Source organism: Vigna umbellata, chromosome 1 (assembly GCF_029865625.1).
Source record: "Vigna umbellata cultivar VRB3 chromosome 1, Vumbellata_1.0, whole genome shotgun sequence".
Taxonomy (NCBI): domain Eukaryota; kingdom Viridiplantae; phylum Streptophyta; class Magnoliopsida; order Fabales; family Fabaceae; genus Vigna; species Vigna umbellata.
The window spans coordinates 58,796,725-58,818,557 of record NC_142165.1 but is presented as its reverse complement, the minus strand read 5'-3'; the positions used below and the strand labels follow the sequence as shown (position 1 = coordinate 58,818,557).

The following is a 21,833-nucleotide window of genomic DNA, read 5'->3' as shown; positions in this document are numbered from 1 at the left end:
AGACAATCTCCATAATGATCGCCTTCAAGATAGACAAATTCATTTTGATAAAGTTTCAGGTTGACTATAACAACTGAATATATATACTCCAGCGGAAAACCTTTAAACGTCTAGAAGTGTTCGAATATGCCATCCTGAAATAGATTAACTTCCACACCAAGTTTGGAGAGAACAACATTATTGAACCATCCAAGTTGACAACAACACATCAACACATCATGGAATGTCTTTCTCGACCAAACATTTCGACCATTAAATTAAAAATAATCTACATCATTTATTTTCATCAATATAAATGGATTCATAAATATATAATTTATCATTTATTCTCAACAAACGAATTTATAATATATATTTTAGTGTCGATCTAATTCATGCAAATGTTATTTTTATTTTAATATTATGTCTACTAATATTTATAAAAAATAAAATTTCTTTTAATATTTAACGTGGACTTAGTCAATACTGATTATTTATGAATAAAAATTATTTATTTTATTACTGGGCTTCACCCATACTACTTCTTTATAGGTTAAAATCATTTTTTTTATTCTTTGACACTGATTTGACTGAGACGATTCTTTTATAAATAAAAATATTGTTTTTATTACTTAAGGTGGTTTAAATGACATTACATCTTCGTAAATAAAAAATAATTTTTTTGTATTACTTTGTGTTAGCGTGGATCTGATACTAGTATTTTATAAATAAATATTAATATTTTGTTAATTATTTAATGTGGACTTGACCAACACTAACTTTATATGAATAAAAATTAAATTTAGTTTTACTATGAGACCGACTTTAACATATAAAAATGTGTCCAATACCGATGTTACTATATAAACCAATGCTGCATTGTGAAAGCTAATTCATTGATTTCTTTTATGAATTTTTATGTTAGACATAATGCATATGATGTCAGACATAACGAGTTTGACACCAATTAAGATAAACATATTAGAAAAACAAGATGTTACCACACTTTCTTAAAAAAACATGTTATCAAACTTTTTCCACAATATATCAGAATCTAGCATAAATTTAGTGATGACATTGTCATATTTTTCATTAGTTAGCTTTTCTGAATCTATTTTTTTCTCAAAACTATTAAACTTTCTTGAAGAGCTTTCTTGGGAATACACTTCTCTAATTTTGAATATCTAGATAACCATTCTTATATATATATATATATATATATTATGTTTCCTAATAAGTCAAAACATATTCTTCGCAACAGATTTTGGTTATCCAAATTTAATCATATATCTTCATATTTTCATACTTCCTCAAATCTGTAATCTATGTATTTCTCCCTCAAACGAGAAAATAATTGGAATGACAACAGATGCACATGAGTCTTTGTTATGAATGATCTTTCTATGTTTTATCTTATAAAAGTATTATTAGTTGCATGTTTTATATTATAAAGGTAATCATTAGTATCACATGTTATGTAATTAGAGTTTGAAGACTTAGTGCGTGGGTGTTGGGTTGAGCAGCTTTACGTACGTGAATTCATTTTAGGTGTCAGTGGGACCATCTTAATTATGAGTATTGGGGCATTAATACGCTTTATAATTGGCCTATATTAATACTCTCATGATGGAAGTAGTGGTAAAACCCAATCATATGATAAATTAATTTGACGCGTCTTTGAAAGATAGGCATTCTGTAGAATCAGAAATTGTCGATTCTGTCCTCATCCTCACATTTTTTTCATTGACTGAAGGCCTGAAAGGTCAAAAGAAACGACAAGTTGTAGTTTTGGTCTAAAACAATGAAGATAACGAGAGTACTATGTTGGTTGGGTGCGTGCAAACCGGGACCATGAATACTGTTTATTCATAGCCACTAGCAACTTTAGTTCTTTAATAGTATTCAATGGTGCTTACTAGTTAAGTATTTAAGTATTTGTCTCCTTTTCTCCATGTTGGTTGGTGTAAGTAAAACAACGTTAGAATAATAATCCAATTGCATCCTCGTAAAAAAATATTCAAAGCTTTTGCATTGATGCCAGGAATGCCAGCCTTTTGAATAATCTTTGTGGACGGATGAGGTTAGGTAGGAGATATTCAGAAGAAAATAGATTCGTTCATAATCTTATTTCTAGATTAAGAGAATTCAAAAATAAAAGTAATCAAACTCTAAAGATAATTGCATAAAATTATAAGGATTAAACAGTTGGTTAGTGTAAATACAACAAATAAAACACTTCGTTTAAGTTTATTAAACTTCATGTCTATTGGATTTGATTATGTTATATGTCTAGGGTTTGGTTTGCTTTTTCACATCTAAGAGTAAATCATAGGGTTTTTGGTGACAACAACTTTGTTTAATTTTGTAAAAAGGTTGAAGTATTCAAGTTTTATCTATTTATTGGTTTTTGTTAATAATAAGTAGTTAAAATTTTGATAAGTAATTATTCCAAAAAAAAATTGCTTTGGGTCATAGCATAAAATCATAGCCCCTAAAACATGAAAACTATGACCTAAAATTTAGGTTACTTTTTTTCCAGCCGAGGATTAGATTTTCCTGGCCGTAAATAGTAACTCAGTCTATGTAACAATATTTTCAAAATCGTGGATTAAAATCTTAGCAATCACTACAGTTTTAAACCTGCTTTAGACTACATTTATTAAACTCTTCTTTTATGTTTTAGATTACACTAATACATGTTTTGACTTTGAGTCTAAACCACATTTACTAAATTATGGTTTTAGGTAATTGGTATTTTTTTAAAAAAAAAATTGCATAAATTGTTTATACAAAACTTCATGATGAGAAAATTGTAAATATCTTCGACTCATAATATTATATAATTAGAGATCACACATCAACAGTTCAAACAATATTACCATCCATAATACATATGATTCATCCGTATAATTCAAACCACTTAATTAAAATAATTAAAACTACAACAAATGTCTCCCCTAATATTTAGTCTACACTATAAATTTTATCGTATAATCTTTTTTCCTCTGAATGATTCGAAGTCTACAACCTTTTGCCAAATGGCCATTTTAGGTTTCTCTGACCTCTTCACCCAACAAAGTTTCTTAACAACCTATTCACTCTTTATTTTTCTTGAAGGTCTTTCTTAGGTCTTTTTCTAGGCTTTGCAGTTAACCTTCCAATTGATTGGTTGACTCGAAAGCACCCAATATCCACCAGGTCTTAGAGCTCGATCAACTTCAATGATATATGTTATCTGAAATGAAGAGTCCAAAATGCAGTTTTAAACAACTTTTAAACTTTATGCTCCCCAAAACGCCAATGACAACAGGTACACCTCTTTCAAGAGCAAACTGAACTAATGCTTCATGATTAACCTGAGCAAACAACCTGACATAATATAGCAAAAAGTAATGATGCAGGAACACAACCATCACATATAAGTGTAGCTATATTGGATCTTATCGCATAAACTAAAACTATTTGATGCGTATGTTTTTGATCCTACACCCTCTGTAATCCAATGCCAACGTAAAGCCAGCAAAACTGCAGGATTATTCCTCATCTACATAGAAGCATTGCATAGTATGAATTCTTTATGATTGAGGTGCAGAGTAAAAAAATGAACAGACCGAATGGTAAAGTAGAAAGAAAGGTGGAAACAGAATTGTACAAGAAAACTACATAACTAATGCTACACCAGTTACCAAAATTAATCACACTATGCCAACAATGAGGGTAAGGAGTTGTTAACAAAATGTTAGACGGATACAACTTATGATTACATAGAGAGGAAATAAGTGCGAAAAATAAATATTTATATGATTAAATTGATGACAATGTTCATGTAAAACATAGACAGTAATGTAACTGGATAACAAAGATAATAGTTTGATTATATGTGCTTAACAATTAGTTTACAAGTATAATAGGAGGTCTATGAATCTAACGTAAAACATTATCGTATATAGGTGTTTAATTGCTAAGACCATTGTTTATATATGAATAATTGTGTGTCTCTATCTCTAGACACAACTAAGAGTTCAAAATGTTAACTGTGATGGAGATAATATTTAATATATGTTTACTAAAAGTATAATTTACATGAATTAAAAAAAAAAAAGGACTTGTGTTTTTATCACCAAAATTTTCCTTATTAATTATCCAGAGCACGAGCATGCATGTCAATATATATATATATATATATATATATATATATATATATATATATATATATATATATATATATATATATATATATATATATATATACATGTACTTTAACAAAGTGTGCATAAAATATACACACATTTGTACAATATCTGAAGGTTCTGAATGGTAGACTTAATAGACACGGATCAGATAGTTTGACATTATATTTTCTTTATATTACCACTTAATAGCTATTAATATTACTATTTTATTTCAAACTTTTACTTATGTTTATTTTTATTAGGGTTATTACTACCAGGAATTGTAAAGTGAGAGTTATAAAAAAATTTGGGTGGGAAATGATCATTTTTCTTTTTTTCTAATGACACTTATCCTTTTGTGTTACTTGGATTCCTTCCATACTCTTTTCCACACACTGGGTCTCTCTTTCTCCATTCTTTATTTTGGTGTCTCTCCTTCTCTCTCTCTCTCTCTCTCTGTCTCTCTCTCTCCTGCAGAAAATAGAAAGGAGCGTCTTTCTGCATAGTTTGATGGAAATGAAGGAGAATTCAGTTAAGGTATGAGTTCCCAAGCTTGCATCTAAAGAATATTTTCCTGCTGTTCCTGTTTCATTTTCCTCTCATATTACTGTTACTAATTATTAGATCTGTTATATTTACTTCTGTGCTTTCAACTCTCTTTCTAATCAACGAAAAATGAAAAAAAAGAAAAAGAAAAATGATTACTTCTGTACTTCTGTAACACTATCAATCTTGTGCCTGAGTTGGTGAATTGAAGATCCGCACTAGAGAAACCCATAACACAAACATCTCAAGCTTGTTTTCACTCGTTTGTAGACATGGAGGTTCAGTTTTGGTTCTCCAATTAAAGCTTAGAGGTTTCATTGAAACCCTATTTTTACATCTTCGTCTGTTCTAACGGTGGATCTAATTTTTTTTTGGTTTTCGTTGTACATGGCTGACCCACGAGATCGACGCTGTTGTGTAAGGAGATAAACCAAAACCCTTTTGCTTTTTATAAGAGTTCAGTCCTTTTCCCTGTCTCTCTCTTAATTGCTTCCCGTTTACTACATTAAAATTTCTATATTCGCAAAGGGTTTCGAGCTCCAAGTTTTCTACTCCTGGGATGCTCTGGCAGGTGTTGGATCTTGTCCTTAGACAACATGGGCTAACACAAATTATGGTATAAAACAATGATCCGTTGAGATCGAAATCAATGATTATATAAACTCATAAAGTGAAAACTGATTAGGGCTGTCTCAAATTAACGACGGGGTAAAAAATTCAGACATGATGACAAAACTACGACACAGACTTCTTCTCTTGGGTAGCTGTAATAGGTGTGACCGTCTTTCACATATCTTCCCATTCCCTTAATATTTTATCATCAGTTACTTTGTGTATCCTTTTTTTTTATTTTATTTTCCTCTTCTAATCAATGTTATATATATTGTTAACTTTTTTTCTCTTTCTTTATTACAACCATTCTTCACTAAAATAAGTTGTAATCCCGGATATAATACAAACAAAAGGTGAAAGAATGAAGCATATTCTGTATTCCCCATTTTCCAACTAAACAAGTGATACACCTAATATAACACAAAAATTTGAAATCATATATAATATGTATGAAGTTGTGTTTTGTTAAATATAGTTATAACACCTTTGTTATGCATATATTTTATATCCTTCTTCTATCCACAAATTTATTTATTAATCTTTTAAGAAACTCATGTTGTAGGAACCAATTTGGGAACCTGTTGAACCTGTAGCTCCAACAACCAGGACCAAAACCAAGTCCGTGGAATTTGAAGGTATATACTCTTCTTTACACGAACGGATTCATTCATATTAATTACTTTGAATATTCTCACTCCTCTTTGCTAGAATCCATTCAAATTTGCTTTAGTAGAAGAAGAGTAATCTTTGATCACCTTTTTATTCTTCAAACTCTAAAAACATTGCAGAACTCTCCTTGGACAAGCCAATTTTTGAAGCTTCCCCATTCGTCGTCATTAGCCGAGCTCTATCTGTTATATCTGCGTTCATCGCTGTGCTCTTTTCGCTTCTTGTATTCGCAGCTTGTTTCCCCAAAATTTGTCTAGATGCCGCTAACATATGGCTAAGGAAAACCACAGAGAAATTAAACGCCAAGGGTAAGGAAAGAGAGAGCCACGTGAATCGTGGCGAAACCAAAAATTTTCTGGAAGCTAGTTTCAGTGGGAAAGATAAAGAGACAAGGAACACAGAAACCAATAACCCTAACCGACATGGCAACTACAAAGAGAATCGAAGATTGTATGCTTCCGTCATTACTGGCAGCCAAACTGCCAATTCTGTTGACCATGGCTATGCAATTGATAACTGCTTTAACAACTATGGCGAAGGGGAGCAAGATTACAGCTATTGTGAGGTTAACTGTTCTACAAGTAGAGATTCCTATAACAACCATGCATCGGGCCTACAAGCTCTCAGCGGTGCAAACATTTGGACTTCTAAAAGTGAAGATGCCTTTAACAACATGAGCATATACTCACAAACTTACAGGGGTGCAAAAATTGGCAATTCTGAGGACCGCAAAGCAATTCGTCGTGTCTACAACAATGGAAAGAACGGAGTCCAAAACTACGATGGTTATACAAATTTGCTGGGGAAACATAATGAATGAACACCAAAGTCCTTGTTGACATTCAAGAGAGAGAAAAAGTATGGATTTTACAGACAGTTATCGTTATCATGCAATTTATTTATCATGTATCTCAAGACTATGTTTATTGTTGGTATGCATGCATGGACACCATATCGAACTGTTTGAAGTTAATAGCTATATGTTCTACTCTTCTTTCCCATATGATTTCTCCTTCGTTTCAGTTTCACACATTTTTAAATGTGCGTGACATGTTCTAAACAGATTCATTAAGGGTTCATCTAAATGTAATTAGTTTAGTTTAATTAAGATCAGAACTATTCTTTCATCAGTTGCAGCTAGTACGATTGGGACCAGAAGTTAGTTTTTACAATTATGAAAAACAACTTGTTGGAGTTAAAGTTTATTTTTTAGAAGGATTGGGTAACCTTATTGTTATATATATTATACTATATAATATATTTATGTAGTTGTTTAAAATAAACTCGGATCAAATCATGTTTAAGAAAATCAGTTTAAAGCACTATTGGTCTTTGTGAGTTTTTTTTTTCTTAATCACATTGGTCTTTGTAAGTACGGGAAATGAAGACAGTATTTAAAATTGATGTTGGAAATTAGTTGCTGAGTATAATTTAATTTAAATTTACCAAACCAATTTAAATTTTAAAAAATCTATCAGTAATTTTTTTTATCTCACAATTCTTTCTTAATTTTATCTCTATTTTCATTTTCAATTCTAATAAACTGGTACAATGAAATTTTCACTATCGAACACTCTTATCGTCTGATTAAGTCATGCACGCAAGAAAAGAGAAATCACATATAAAATGCACTGATATTTTTTACAAATATATTATACATCACACACTTATACAAAAAAGTTTGCTATTTATAATGTTTTATATACAAAAGAAAGAAGTGACACTTATCTCAAATACGTTTGTCTAATTATATATAATTGCTTCTATAATGGTTAAAAGATTACCCATTTTCTATTTACCAAAAGCTTTTTTGCTTCTTTACAGCATAATTTTTTAATATATTGTTTTGAGAATAGTATTAGTATTTCTTTTCGATATTAAAGAATATAAATTATAAAAAGCATTTATAGTACTCTTATAGGGAATGTTTTTACAATAGATAACAAGATCAATTTTGTTGGAAACTGTTTTTGGAGACCTAAATTAAATTGGGCCTTAAGCCAATCTTTGCTCTAGTCCTAGACACTTAAAAAGTCGCAAGTTAGGAAAGAGAAAAAAACTGTAAAAGACTTCAATGATTGTTGGAAGGTTAATTATATATGTTTGGATAATGGTGTACAGTACAGAACCTATCAGAACCACATGTTCTTCCTCGCATTTTCATTTGTCCTATCAAAATACTGATTGGTCATTTGTTTTCTGTGGTGGACCATCTCTTAATTGGTGTTTTTCTTTTGTCGGCTGTTGTATGATACCAATGCTACGTAGGTTTGGTATCCTTCAACTTCTTCAATTTCCACGAATTTTCTACGAAACTACATCTATTCCACACATAATAAACCTAATATATTTACTTATTTATTTATTCTTTCTTAAATTATTTTATATTTAAGAATAAAAATATAATTTTAACAGTGTTAAATAGGTAAGAGAAAAATGAAATGTCTATGTACCACTGTTCATAAAAACTATTTTAATTTTATTAACTGTTTAGGTAGGTATTGTAACTAAATGCATTCCATACAACTTCTCAAGTTTCTCAGATTTGCGGAAACCAGACTTTCAGCCAATACTTTGGCAAAGTAAATATTTATTTTAAGCCACAGAAATTCAATAAATTTCATAGAAAGAGCATAGAATTAACAAATACAAAAAATTTAGAGACAAAATTTCAGTGCAAAAATATATAATATAATCACGAGAGAATCCAATCATGCAACTTCAGGCAAAGTAACATATGCTCATATTCAACACAATATTTTCATGAAGAATCGGAAACCTTCCCTTTAGCCAAGAAGCAAACAAGCTGTGAAGCTTATGGATGGAGAAAATGGAGAATCTTGGAGCAATCTTCTCGAATGGAAGCAACATATATATAGCACCACCAGCTAAGATTTTCATTGACAAAAATCAAAGCATTAAACATGGTTGGAGAGGGTTAGCCAAGAAAGGAGAAGAAAATAAGTGAAGTACTCACCAAAGAATTTTATTTCCAAACACTGAAAGCACCAGTACAATAAAAGGAAATGGCACCGGTTGCTTTTTCTTATAGACCCCGGTTCTACAACCGAGGCGTATACGAACGAGATAAAAAATAATAGGTTTTATGCCTCGGTTGCTGGTCGAGTCAAAAAGAATAGGATTATGCCTCGGTTCTCAGGGAACCGAGGCGGTAACGTATTATTTTTTTTTTCAACCATCCACAACCGTTCTCAGCCGTTCTCAGCCGTCCTCAGCCGTCCAGCCATTTGGGATTCAAAGCAAAAACAACAACAGTTCAAAAATGCATTCACAGCAAAAACAACATAAATGCACAACGCAAAAGCTTCATAGCACAGTATACATCATCAACAAATCAGAAGTTTCGCGGTGGCCGTCGGGACTGAAGATCGCGTGCCCCAGATCGTGTCGGTACCAGAGGCGGAGGCGACCCAGTCGTCGTTGAGAGAGAAACGCGCGATGGTGCCGGGCCGGAGGCGACCCACTCGCGATCTGGGCTTCGCGATTTGGGGCTTCACGATCTGGAGCACTGTCGGAGGCAGAGAGGTCGCGATCTGGAGGAACCCGCGACGCAGAGGTCGCGATCTGGAGCACTGTCGGAGGCAGACGCAGCGGTGACGGTGGCGCGGTGGAGGAACCCTATTTCCGGCAGAGGCAGAGGCAGAGTCGCGATCTGGAGGAACCCGCGACGCAGAGGTCGCGATCTGGAGCACTGTCGGAGGCAGACGCAGCGGTGACGGTGGCGCGGTGGAGGAACCCTATTTCCGGCAGAGGCAGAGGCAGAGGTCGCGATCTGGAGGAACCCGCGACACAGAGGTCGCGATCTGGAGCGGTGGATGAAACCCGCGACGCAGAGGCAGCCGTGGAAGAGGTGGAGGAACCCGCGACGCAGAGGAAGAATGGAGAGCAGGAGGAAGGAGAAGCTGAGGAAGGAGAAGCCGTGGAGGAAGGAGAAGCCGTGGAGGAAGGAGAAGCTGAGGAAGGAGAAGCCGTGGAATGTTGATTTACGCTAAGTGTAGAGTGGCAGGGAAAATAAGCTATTGCTTTGGCACCGGTTAAATGGCCAACCCGAGGTATAAAGCCCTCGAAACCATTTACGATTTCGGTTCCTAGTTAACCGATGCCTTTAAGTCTGACGTGGCAGTGATATAGGCCTCGGGTTTCAAATTAACCGGTGTAATATCATTATTCTACTGCAGGTCTTAGCTTAACCGAGACATATATATTAGTTTTATTTACGATTCTGCCACCGCGCTTTTATATGCTTCGGTTTTACTTAAACCGAAGCATATATAGCGATTTTAAATCCTCTTTTTGTACTAGTGAAGGAAGGAATAAAAGTTTATTTGAAGGTTCACCTTAGCTTCAGAGTTTTGGAGACAAGGGAAAATAGGTGGAGATATCTTCGTCCAAATAGGGAAGAAATGAGGAAAAGTCAACTGGTTGATACTAAGACAAAAATAAATAAGTCTTTTAATCAATTTTTCATAAATATTTTATTTCTAAAACCATCCATTGTAAACAAGACTGATTTGGCCAGTACTCTCCAGTAGACCAATTGACTAGTTAAAAAAAAAATTAATCTTCAATAATTTTTAAATAATTTTCATCTTGATCTTGAAAATTTAAAAATTTGTTTTAATTTTTAAAAGTGTAAACTGAACCGATTTTATTCTTTAACTTTACAAGAATACACATTTTATACCTTAAAATAGCTAATTTTAACGATGATATTATACTTATACTTCAATTTAAATCACTTATCGTGTTTGACTTGTATGTATATGATGCTTTATGATACTTTAAAGATATTTATTAATTATTAATAAATTATTAATGAAGTATCTAATTTATATAAAATAGTATTTTGATGATGAAAATAATTTATAATTTTTCATGTTGATAATGTTAATATATATATATATATATATATATATATATATATATATATATATATATATATAATTTTAATTCTGATTCACACAAACAATCATTAAATTTTTTTTATAAACTATTACATAGATTTCAATATCTATATATTACGTACAGTATCTTATTATTTCTAAATAAATATATTTTCAAGTATCATATGTTTGACTTAAATTATAATAATTATAAGGCTTAAATGTTTATAATTCCTAAACTTAGACGTTGGATACATTTTAGACGTTGGATACATAACAAGTTAATTAAAATAAATATTCATCAATATAAAACATTAATCAAAATAAATATTAAAAATAAATAATTTATATAAATTTAATAAATATTAAAAATAAATAGTTAGTAGTAGTTTAAACATTAATAAAATATTGAAAATAAATACAATTAGCAAGTAGAGATTATAAAGTCTATATTAAGATAAGATTATAAATCTCAAATATAGAGACTCATATCATTTTTTTACCGTTTTTATTCTCTTGTAGAAATAACAGATAAAATAATTTTGTAATTAATTATTCATCAAATAAGTGTGATCACAATATAGGATAAAAAAATAGGGTTAAATATGTTTTTAGTCCCTCAACTATCAAGCGATTTTATTTTTTGTCCCTATTTCAAACTTTGTACGCTTTGATCCCTCTCCTTAAAGAAATCATAATTTTTGGTCCTCCAAAACTAACACCGTTAAATTTTATCTGACGTGGCTAACGATGTGCCACACATGATACTAGCTTTCACAGTAATCTTGTGCCACATTCACGGTGTGCCATTGTTCACCACCCTCTTCTCCTTCTCTCACCACCTTCCCCTTCAACTTCGTGCTCGCGCAAGCCCGCCACCACCAACCTCTCGCGCAAGCCGCCGTCTCCAACCACAAGGCAGCGAACGCTGGTCCCACCAACACCATGAAATTTGCAACAAAAAATGCTACCGTGTTTGGGTCCTAGGAAATTCATACTCTGGTTCAGTGCAAGCCAGATCTATCAAGTGAAGATTACAGTGAGTGTTTGGGTGATATCAATCCCATTTACAGAAGATTTGACTCTCACTTAAAGGTTGTAGTGAGTCTAGAGTGTTTGGGTGACATTTATGAATTCATTAGGAATGCAAAAAGTTTTCTCACCGTTTATACTAGGAAATAAGATAGGATAACAAGGGCCCTGAAGTTGAAGTGAAGAGTTTCTCATTTCTGGCGTAAGGAACTCAAAATAATCATAGTTCATATCAATCCATGATTTATAGCTTTCTGGATTGCCATGATTGTCAACTCTAGCTTTGCTTTCAACCGACGAAACCCATTAAGGTGAGAATCTTAAAGTTTGTAACTTTATCTGGCTGTGCATTTTACTAATGGAGTTTCTGCAAGTGGAAGCTGTGGTTTTGCCATGGGTGTGTGTAACAATTTATGGATTCCCTTATTTTTGTGTGTGTTTTGGGGGAAAGGGTATTTCTTGCGGTCCAACATTTTTTTACTTAACCTTTACTGTCAAATTTTTGGTTTTTTAATTTGACTAATTGTTCAACTAATATACCACAAAAATCCTATGTTTGTTAGATCTTTTATTATTGCATGTTATTGTCCACTTTCCTACTCTTGTTATTTATTGGTTGCTGAGGAACTGAAAGTCTGAAAGAAGATTTGAAACCTGATTGTATGGTAGCATGAAACATATAATTTTTTTCAAGCGTTTGTTGTTATGGTTGTGTAGATTGTTGTCACTGGTTGGCACTCTAGACTCACTGCAATCTTCTGTAATAGTTGAAGAACGACCCACTAGATTGTTGTAGACGGAGAGAACGAGGATGAGAGGCTTTCCAGAGAGGTGGCGAAGGGCAGCGGAGGTCGCCGAAGGGCGGTGGAGGGCAGCGGGCCTAAGGTGAAAGGTCGAGGCAGAGGTGGTGGTGTCGGGGGTGGAAGTCGAGAAAGGGAGGAGGGTCGTTAGCCAGCTCAGACTATTTTTACTTTAAGGAGATGGATCAAAGCGTACAAAGTTTGAAATAGGGATGAAAAACAAAATCGCTTGATAGTTGAGGGACTAAAAACATATTTAACCCTAAAAAAAGTTATATTCTATAATAACATTTATTAAAATAAGACAATTATTCTTAACACACTTATTAGTAAAATCATATATTTAACTAAAAGATAATGTTAGTTTGTTTCCTTTTCATTTCATTTTTTCTATAATAATATCAAACTAACCACTAGTGTAGTTAAGGGAAACGACAACAGTTATTTTCGCCCATAGACAGCGATTCCTGAACCGAGACATATACAGGTGAGACAAAAAGGGATAGAATTTTGCCTCGATTCAAAGGTAACTGAAGCATTATGTTTTTTCTTTTTTTATTTTTCTTTTTCAAATGACTTTTCGCCTCGGTTCCTTTTGAATCGAGGCAGTATCTTGCAAAAGTCACCATCAGTTGCTACCAAAGGAGGAGCCACTACAATTGTGCTTCTTGAGTTTGTAGCTTTTATTACTTTGAGGTTGAACAAGCCAATACTCTACAGACCTTACAGAGTGTTGTTGCCAACATTTTGGGCGGCCATGTTATGTTTGCCTCCTGCTTTATTGCTTATTCTTGTGATGTGTTTGGCTTCTTCGAGAACTTTCTTTGTGAGTGGAGTTGTAATTCTCTTGGGGTTCATTATGTACCATGTCTTAGTTCAACCCAAAAATAAGAACTGGATTCTATTTAAAGAAGACTCACCTACCTTGCATTCCTCTGGCTGGTAGCAATGCCACTTAGTTGTTTCAGAATTGACTGACCTCGACCAAGAAAATAAGGGTGTTGAGCTTCTTGTGACCTCGCCATTTGCTAGTGGGGAAGAAGAGTTGTGTTTAGTGCACAATGATTCTAAAGTCTAAAACAACATGGCAGGATCTTCTCTTCACATTATTTTTTGCAGCAACCTAAGCATATGATGTGTCTCGCAGCCTTGGACACTGCCCAAGCAGCAAGAACAGGGGCGTGGTTTTTTGTTATGCTAGGGCTTATTAATTCCAATAATCTGTGAAAAACAAATATTAAGGAGTAGAGGTGGGAATCAGTGATAACTAAACTTGGCAGAGGTGGGAATCGGTGATAGTGAGAACATGGGCATGGTACAAGAGGGTCTTCTTCATCCCCATGGTGCGGTCGTCATGGGTCACAGGGCGGTCCTTTCCAGTGGTGTTCCAATAGCCCTTCTCGATGGCGCGGTTGGTCCTGGAACCATTTCCATACTTGCGGTCCATCACATTGAAGAAGTACCATTCCAAGTCCTTGGTCTTCAACTTTGACAGAGCTGAAAAACAAAAATAAGTTAAGAAACACTTTGAATCCTTGGAACCAAACCCTATTGCTAACAATTCGATACCACAAAAAAGGGCAAAATGCTAATGGGGAAGGTCCCATGGCTCGAGCTTGTAGATATCAACCAATGTGATGTGGTCGTACCGGGACAGATTTCCGGTGATCTTGCGCTTCAGGTTCAGGTAGAACACCACCAACTCTTCGTCGGTGCGGTGGAATCAGAAGCCGAGACCCATCCGTGCCATGGATTGGATTTAAGAGAGATGAATCGCTGAGAGAGAAAAAGAGTGAAAGATAATTGGGGATTAGGGCTTTCGTTTGTGATTGGTGAAGAGGGAGACAGTGACAGCGAGAATAGCAGGTGGCGGCGACGTTGACGAACGGCGGAGACGCTAGATGGCGACGCTGGAGACAATGAAGGTGAGAAGAGAGGACGCTCAGCCGCGAGAGGGAGAAGTGGAATAGTGGATTCGCGAGGAAGAAGAAAATTGTTTTCTCGTAAAAGAAACCCTATATGTGTTTGTGGAAGTAAATTAACGATATTACCTCGATTAAGTATACAACCAAGGCAATAACACCCTACCATATCGGTTAAGTTTACAACCGATGCCTATTCCTTTCAGTAGAGCTTTTATGATTCGGTTTTCAGTGAACCGAGATATATAACTTCGTCATATTTACGAAAATATCACTGCGTTTTTATATATTTCAGTTTTGTAAAAACCGAAGCGTATATGACGCGTTAAAAAGGTGTTTTTTGCCGGTGAACATTACATATTTGTTCTTTCTTTTAACATTTTTATCTTAAAAAATTAAAGAAGAATAAAAAAATATAAGTGATTTATAACTTTTGAACTCTATTTTTAGAAAAAAATTAAATATATATATATATATATATATATATAATTTATAACATCATTGCAAATTAATAATAAATTATAATCAATATTAAATTATATGTTATAAATTTTATTTAATAGCATAACAATAAATATGATATGAAAATATTAAAAATTATAATATATTAAGTTATCTAATAAAATATATAATTTTGTATATATATAAATGATATTGTTTTTAAAAATTAATTAAATTTTTAGTAGAATCATATTTTAATTATATTTCTAACTTTGAGAGAGAGAGAGCGCTTCTAAATATTGGAGTTTTTTTTTTAATTTCATTTAAGAGGATCTCTTAAAAGAGAATCGTTTAAAAAATAGATTAGAGTTGGCCTAAAGTGATGCGTCCATAAATTATTATTAGGTAAACGTGGAGATGATCTAATTTATATCTTTATTGTCGTGTTCACATGAAGAGAATGTATTGTTTATGTATTTTTGCGAGCAAAGAAATGAAGTGAATTTTGTGTTTGTTTAAAAAGAAATGAAAAGAAATGCAGAGAACGATTTGAAGGAATTTGTGGGATGAATCACTTTTCAATCACTCATGAATGTGGTGAGATTTGGAGGGATCAAATTTTAAAAGTCTGAATTGCCCCTTTATCTAGACATAATTCCACTTGTAATTATGATGTTAATATATGTGTTGGGTGCGGATGAAGAGAAATAGTGTTGTTTAGGCAAGTATGACAATAGTGTTGTTTAGGCAAGTATTGGTTGTTTTTTACGTTGCAGGGTTGGTGGTAGATGAAAAAGATAAGGTTGATGGCCATATGAAGATGAAGAAGAAAGTGGTTGATGAAGAACACGAGTGTTTGAAGTTGAAGAAGATGAAGAACATGAAACCGTATTCGGAATTACTCCAGGCTAAGCACGCTTAACCATGGAGTTCTTATGAGTCAGGCTACCGAAAAGCAAATGCATTTTGGTGATATGAGTAGTCAAATCAATTCCTTTAAGCTATCCTTCAACTGTATAGTCCCATACCTACACAGTCTCCAGATCCCTCTCATTCCGGTGTATGTTCGATTCGTCCATGTACCCCTTCCACCCGAAACTGCCAAGAGCCGCTCCTTGTCTGTGCCCCCTGCACCATGCCTCTTGCACCGGCGTCACTCCCCGCCCTCGTCAGTGCCCGGATGTCACAGTTCCAACCGTATGAAGACGAATAAAGGAACTTGTATTTGGTTCCCATTTCTTTGTATTCAGTTCCCCCAAATTGTTTAGAAGAGGTGTATCTGATTCCCAAGTGCTTTATTCGATTCCCAGGGTTGTGGTCTCCACGTTTGATGCTTTATTCGGTTCTAAAGTGCGTGTATTCAGTTCCCTTTGAGGAAATTGTGTTGTAAGCTTCGTGGTTGGCGCCATCATGTTTGACGAAGGTGGAGGTTGCAAGGTTGGTGGTGGATGCTCCATTATATGTGATGAAGGTGGAGGATGCAGCCTAGCATTTGGTTCCAAGATTGGTGGTGGAAGCGCCATGATCCGTGATGATGGAGGATGCAACGAGCATCCCATGGTCGTTGAAGCAATCCACGAAGTTGTCTGTGATGGTGGAGGATGCAGCAAGCATCCCATGATCGTTGAAGCAATAGACGAAGTTGGAGGATGTAGATAACATTTGTGTAGGGTAGCGAAGCACATTGTGTCGAGGTATTGAATGATTTCTTACGACTTTTGTTTGTTGATATTTAACATATGTATTATGAAATTTACTACAATATAAATTTTGCAACAATGGCTATGATGAACCACAACTGATAACACTAATGAATTATGATGTTTCTAACCTACCTATAAGCCAAGTTACCAAAATTATGGGTAACTTTATTGTAGTTGGGTGTGGAAATTAATGTGAGAAAAAAAGATTTATCATACTTCATTTTCCATTTTCTACAAAATAACACGTCTATGTTTTTTATAAGATTTTTTATAATCATATAATTATAAAATATGAATAAATTATAATGTTTATGTTATTACATTTCAAAAATAATTTTTTCATTTTACTAAATTAAATTTTTTTACATTTTAAAAAATAATATTTAATAATTAATTTTAATTTTTTTTTTCTTTATAAATATTTTTATAATTAAATATAAAATTAATAATTATCATTTTATATTACATTAATAACTAGAGTTATTTTAATAATATTTAATTTCTATCAATTAAATAATTTTATTTTATTTCTCACATTTTTAAATTTTGAGTCAATTCCTTCCAACTTTACTTTGAAATTTAGACTTCAAATTCACTAAAAGATAAAAAAAAAATCATTAATTTACTCTCAAATATGTTCATATCTATCCACTGACTTTCCCCGATCTTTCCTTCAAAGTGAAATCCGGTGTAAACAAAGGAGTAGAAAGAAAAGAAAGGGAAAGAGAGATTCTGAAATGACTGTATGAATGTAAGCATACGAAGTTGCCCCGAATTTCTCTTCCCACAGTCTTCCTTTCTGTCCCATCTACCTGTGTACTCCGACTGGAAGAGAGGAAAACCAAAACCCAAATTCCACTTCCCTCTATGCAACATGGCATATGGAAGCAACGGCAAGCGTGGCTCAACGAACAGCAATAACTCTACCCAAATCGACAACCAGAGAGGTAATACCCATCACATCGTGAGTGTCTCCACCCCTTCTGTTACCACCACCACCACCTCCTTTTCCCTCCCTAACAACCCACACCCCACTCCAAATCACAGCCCCCAATTCTCTGCAATAGCTCAGTCCTTCAACAACTCCGAAGATGGGTCTCAAGATTTTAGCCGGGCCAAGATCAAGAGCCCTGTAACTGGAAATTCCTTCAACAACCTCGGATCAGGCTCCCAAACTTTCAGAGATGCAGAGATTCGTTGTGTCAAGGAATCTAGCAAACAGAGTAGATCTATTTTCTCCTTGAAACAAGACCGTGTGCCCCACGGCGGAACTCTCCACTCCTTCAATAATAACGGTAAGGGATCCCAGTGTTTCGACGGTTTCAAGCTCAACTGACCACTTGTGAGTTTCCAATGTATCCATTTAAAGTTTCAGACTTTTAATTCAAAACTTCTATTGCAGCAGTTGGAAAAGATAGACTCCGATACTAATTTTATTTGCATATCGGTTAAAGATAGAACCAGTAAAAGGGATAACTTGTTAGATTTTATGCTTATGTTATTTGCATATTGGTGAAGGAGAGATGGAACGAATAAGAGAGCTAGCCTGTTTGATTCTATGCTTAAAATACAGGTTTCTACCTAACATTTATGATAACATTTATGAGAAGGAAAAAGGTCTTTTGTATCATTTTACTACCATTTAATTGTTTTTATAAAGATAAAATAGTCTTAACGAAAATTAATTTTTATAATTTTTATAAAGAGTGTGGTGTTAAAATACCGGTACTATGAGATACTTATGCAACACATTGAACTAGGGTTTTTATTTTTATTATCTCTATTTTAATATTTATAATTTATATTCATTTTATTTTAATTATATTATATTTTAATTTTATAATAAATTTAAATATTTTTAATTTAGTTTGCATTATATATAATTAAAAAATTTATATTATTTGTTATTTTATTTGATTGTTAACTACTTAAATGATTAATAATTAAAAACATTTAATATTTATAATTAGATTTAATAAAAATTTAATTAAGAATATCAATATAAGAAAATTAAAAGACACTAAATCTATAAATATTAAATTTTAATTGATGAAATAAAGTACCTGTCTCACCACATTTGGATAAGAATCTCGATATGTTATAACAACGAAACATTTTGACAACGGACATGTGTCAAAATGTTATTGGATCATTTAAAATAATATTTCTTTTGAAAAAGTTGTCGTGCAAGACGACTGAGAATTTGTTTCTGAAAATACTCCTCCCACTTCATATCTTTTCATTTTCATTATCCTTGTAGGTCATACAATTCATTGTAATCGATTACAGTGATCTTGTAAATAATTACAAGTATAAAACTTTGGTTTTGTACAAAAACTTGTAGTGCAGTACCTAGCTATGAGAATGTCACTCCCAAAAACAATTTAAGTATTTTTTTTTTCATATTTCTTCAATGGATGAGACTTCTTTTTAGTGTTTATGTGAGTGGGGCTTGAAAACTAAGGTTTGGGCAGTCCATGTTGGAGGAAAGACCTAATGTTGGTGTGATGACCAAGTTAGGTGAAGTCCTCAAACAAGTGTAGGCCATACAGTCCCTTGTAATCGATTATAATGACCCTGTAAATGATTATACGTACAAAAATTTGGTTTTGTACAAAAACTTGTACTACAGTACCCAACTGTGAGAACGTCACTACCCAAAGGCAATTTGAGTGAGATAACATGTTGTCAACTTTGACCTTTGCGACTATTTTAATCATAACTTTTCTCATAGACCTCCAAATGATGTGATTCTTTTTTATTGGAAAATAGACTCAAAACTCTTTACAATGACTACTAATTTGTGATTTTTGGAGATCTGAATAAGTGTAGTTAATTCCTTAAAGTTATCGTTTTATACATTCATGCCACCTTTGACCTTGTTTTTATCATAATTTTCTTCATCGAACTCCAAATGAGTTGATTCTTGTTTTGTTGGAATGTATTCAAAAATATTTCAAATGACTACTAACTCAATTTTTAGACCACTTTAGTACATGCAGTTAATTTCCCAAAAATAACGTTTTTCTAAGCTTTCCAAATGAGTTTCCTTTCAACGTTTTCTTATATGCTTGATTGATTTAAGTATTTCCACCACTTATTGTGGAAGACTTATGTATTAAGCATAAGAAATTGGTAAAATCTTAAGTTAAACATTGATGAAGAAAACTTTCAATACTCATAAAGCAATTGAGTCTTAAAAACCTTACAATATTTATGAAGCAATTTAGTAATCATAATGTTCCTAATCAAAGTAAATAACATTATACTATCAAATCTAACTACGAGGTTGTTCATCAAAGTGACTGCATAAGTAATTCAGTTGTCCCTCAATATTTCCAACTCGAGTGAAAAATTTCTTTCGATGGAGAGGAAGACCCTTGGGAGTGAAAGTAATGCTCCAGACAAAGTAAAAATGGTGGAGAGAGATGAAGAGTAAAATGCACCAACCTGAAAATAGGGATACACAATGGCGAAATTTCTTTCGATGGACAAAAAGACCTGCGAGAGTGAAAGCAATGTTACACAGAAAGTGAAAATGATGGAGAGAGACGAAGAAGACGGAAATGAAAATGGTGAAGAGAAAGGAAGTCTCAAACGAAACCGCGAAATGAAGAAGAGAATCTCAAATGTCTTTCCAAAAATACCCTCACAACAAAATGCACCTTGTTAATAAAATATTACAAACCAACCAATAAGAAAATTAAGGTTAGGGTTAAATGTGCTATTCTTTGTCATAAGCTCATGTTAATCATAAAATTCATTAAAAAGATGAAATAACATAATACAAAGTATCAAATCACATTAAACTTGTTATAAGATTACATTAAATTCATTATAAAATTTACACGATATTATAGGCAAATTATAATTATTATAAAAAAAATTAAATAAATATATAGAAGTAGAATATTAAATTATTTATATTGTTCTCTAAACTAAATTAGTTAATTTATTGGTAGAATAATTTGTTTTACAAAAAAATGAGAAACTTTAAATTGTATACAAAAATACAAACACTGATGTCATCCTTTTCTAAGCTCAAAGGAATCACTCATTGATTAAATAAACCACGATAGACTAAAGAATAATCATTTTTCAATCAAATCTTTAAAAGTAATTCTTTCAAGGATGCTTAAATCATAAATGGACTTATAAACTCAGTATAAATAAAATTTGTATTCCTAAAAAAATTGAAAAACTATGGACGTATTTATTCCAACTTATTATAGAAAACACTAGCACACATGAAGCCAAAACAAGACAATACCTAACTCTACCATTAATATTCACCTTAAGTTAATTAGCATATGGAACTTGCCATATATAAATAAAATTACTCAATCTTTCATAGTTTGAATATTGAAAAATTCCAACACCAAAAGTCAAAGATAATATTACTCATGCTTTTTAGATTTATTTTCTGTCACACTCACAAACTCTTTAATTTGAAAATAGTTAAAGAAAACACAATTGGATCGTAAAATCTACTATAATTTCTCTTCCTCCAAATAATTTGATTAACTACAATAATGATAGTTACTTTAAGCAAAGGGCTATTTGAAGATTTCATAAATTGAACAACCAAATAAAAAAAATGAAAATCTTGAAAAACTTCCTTCAACCATTCCCATAACCATATAACAATAAATTAATGAAAGAACAAGTGGGAGAAAGATTCAATATTATTACTCCACAAAAAACACATAGAACATAAAATCACTTTTTTTTTAACCTTCAAATCAATAAATAAGTAATACTTTTTTTGCGGTTTTTTAAGAAAGCACATCTTCCTCCTTATTAACAGTTAAAAAGAAATCACATAAGATAACAATAAAAGAAAAAAAGTTTCAATGAATATTTGTTTAAGCCCAACTAACATCAAAGTATGATTTTACTATGTCTGAATAAGAAATTCTAGCTAATTTAGTTATACAAACATCATAACATCAACTATTTCTAAAAATTAATATAATCATTCTAATGTCGAAAAAAAATTATCCAAAATAAGATTATATAAATATTTGAAACAATGTCAAATTAATAAAAATTT

The 21,833-nt window shown here is 32.8% G+C and overlaps 2 protein-coding genes and 2 long non-coding RNA genes across 5 annotated transcripts; 2 read left to right on the top strand and 2 right to left on the bottom strand.

Annotated features, from left to right (window-relative positions):
- Window positions 1–2,843: 2,843 nt before the first annotated feature.
- On the bottom strand, window positions 2,844–6,202 carry LOC148205888 (uncharacterized). The gene is made up of 2 exons (XR_015783387.1): window positions 6,065–6,202; window positions 2,844–3,348 (listed from the first exon to the last, which is right to left on the bottom strand). It is a non-coding gene; the product is annotated as an uncharacterized LOC148205888 (long non-coding RNA).
- Window positions 4,328–6,979, top strand: LOC124835674 (uncharacterized). Its single transcript, XM_047310638.2, has 3 exons — window positions 4,328–4,688; window positions 5,872–5,944; window positions 6,098–6,979. The coding sequence occupies exons 1-3, from the start codon at window positions 4,662–4,664 to the stop codon at window positions 6,796–6,798; spliced, it is 801 nt and encodes a 266-aa protein (XP_047166594.1). The 5' UTR covers window positions 4,328–4,661; the 3' UTR covers window positions 6,799–6,979.
- A 1,457-nt stretch (window positions 6,980–8,436) lies between these two features.
- Window positions 8,437–10,415, bottom strand: LOC124835673 (uncharacterized). Of its 2 annotated transcripts, none has more exons than XR_015783388.1 (2): window positions 10,337–10,415; window positions 8,437–8,866 (listed from the first exon to the last, which is right to left on the bottom strand). It is a non-coding gene; the product is annotated as an uncharacterized LOC124835673 (long non-coding RNA). The 2 variants fall into 2 exon arrangements; XR_007028593.2 differs by lacking the exon at window positions 10,337–10,415 and adding an exon at window positions 8,956–9,214.
- Window positions 10,416–17,428: 7,013 nt separating this feature from the next.
- On the top strand, window positions 17,429–18,276 carry LOC124835671 (uncharacterized). Its single transcript, XM_047310637.2, has one exon. It carries the CDS (start codon window positions 17,526–17,528, stop codon window positions 18,114–18,116), a length of 591 nt encoding a protein of 196 aa, XP_047166593.2. The 5' UTR covers window positions 17,429–17,525; the 3' UTR covers window positions 18,117–18,276.
- The last annotated feature ends 3,557 nt before the right edge of the window (window positions 18,277–21,833 follow it).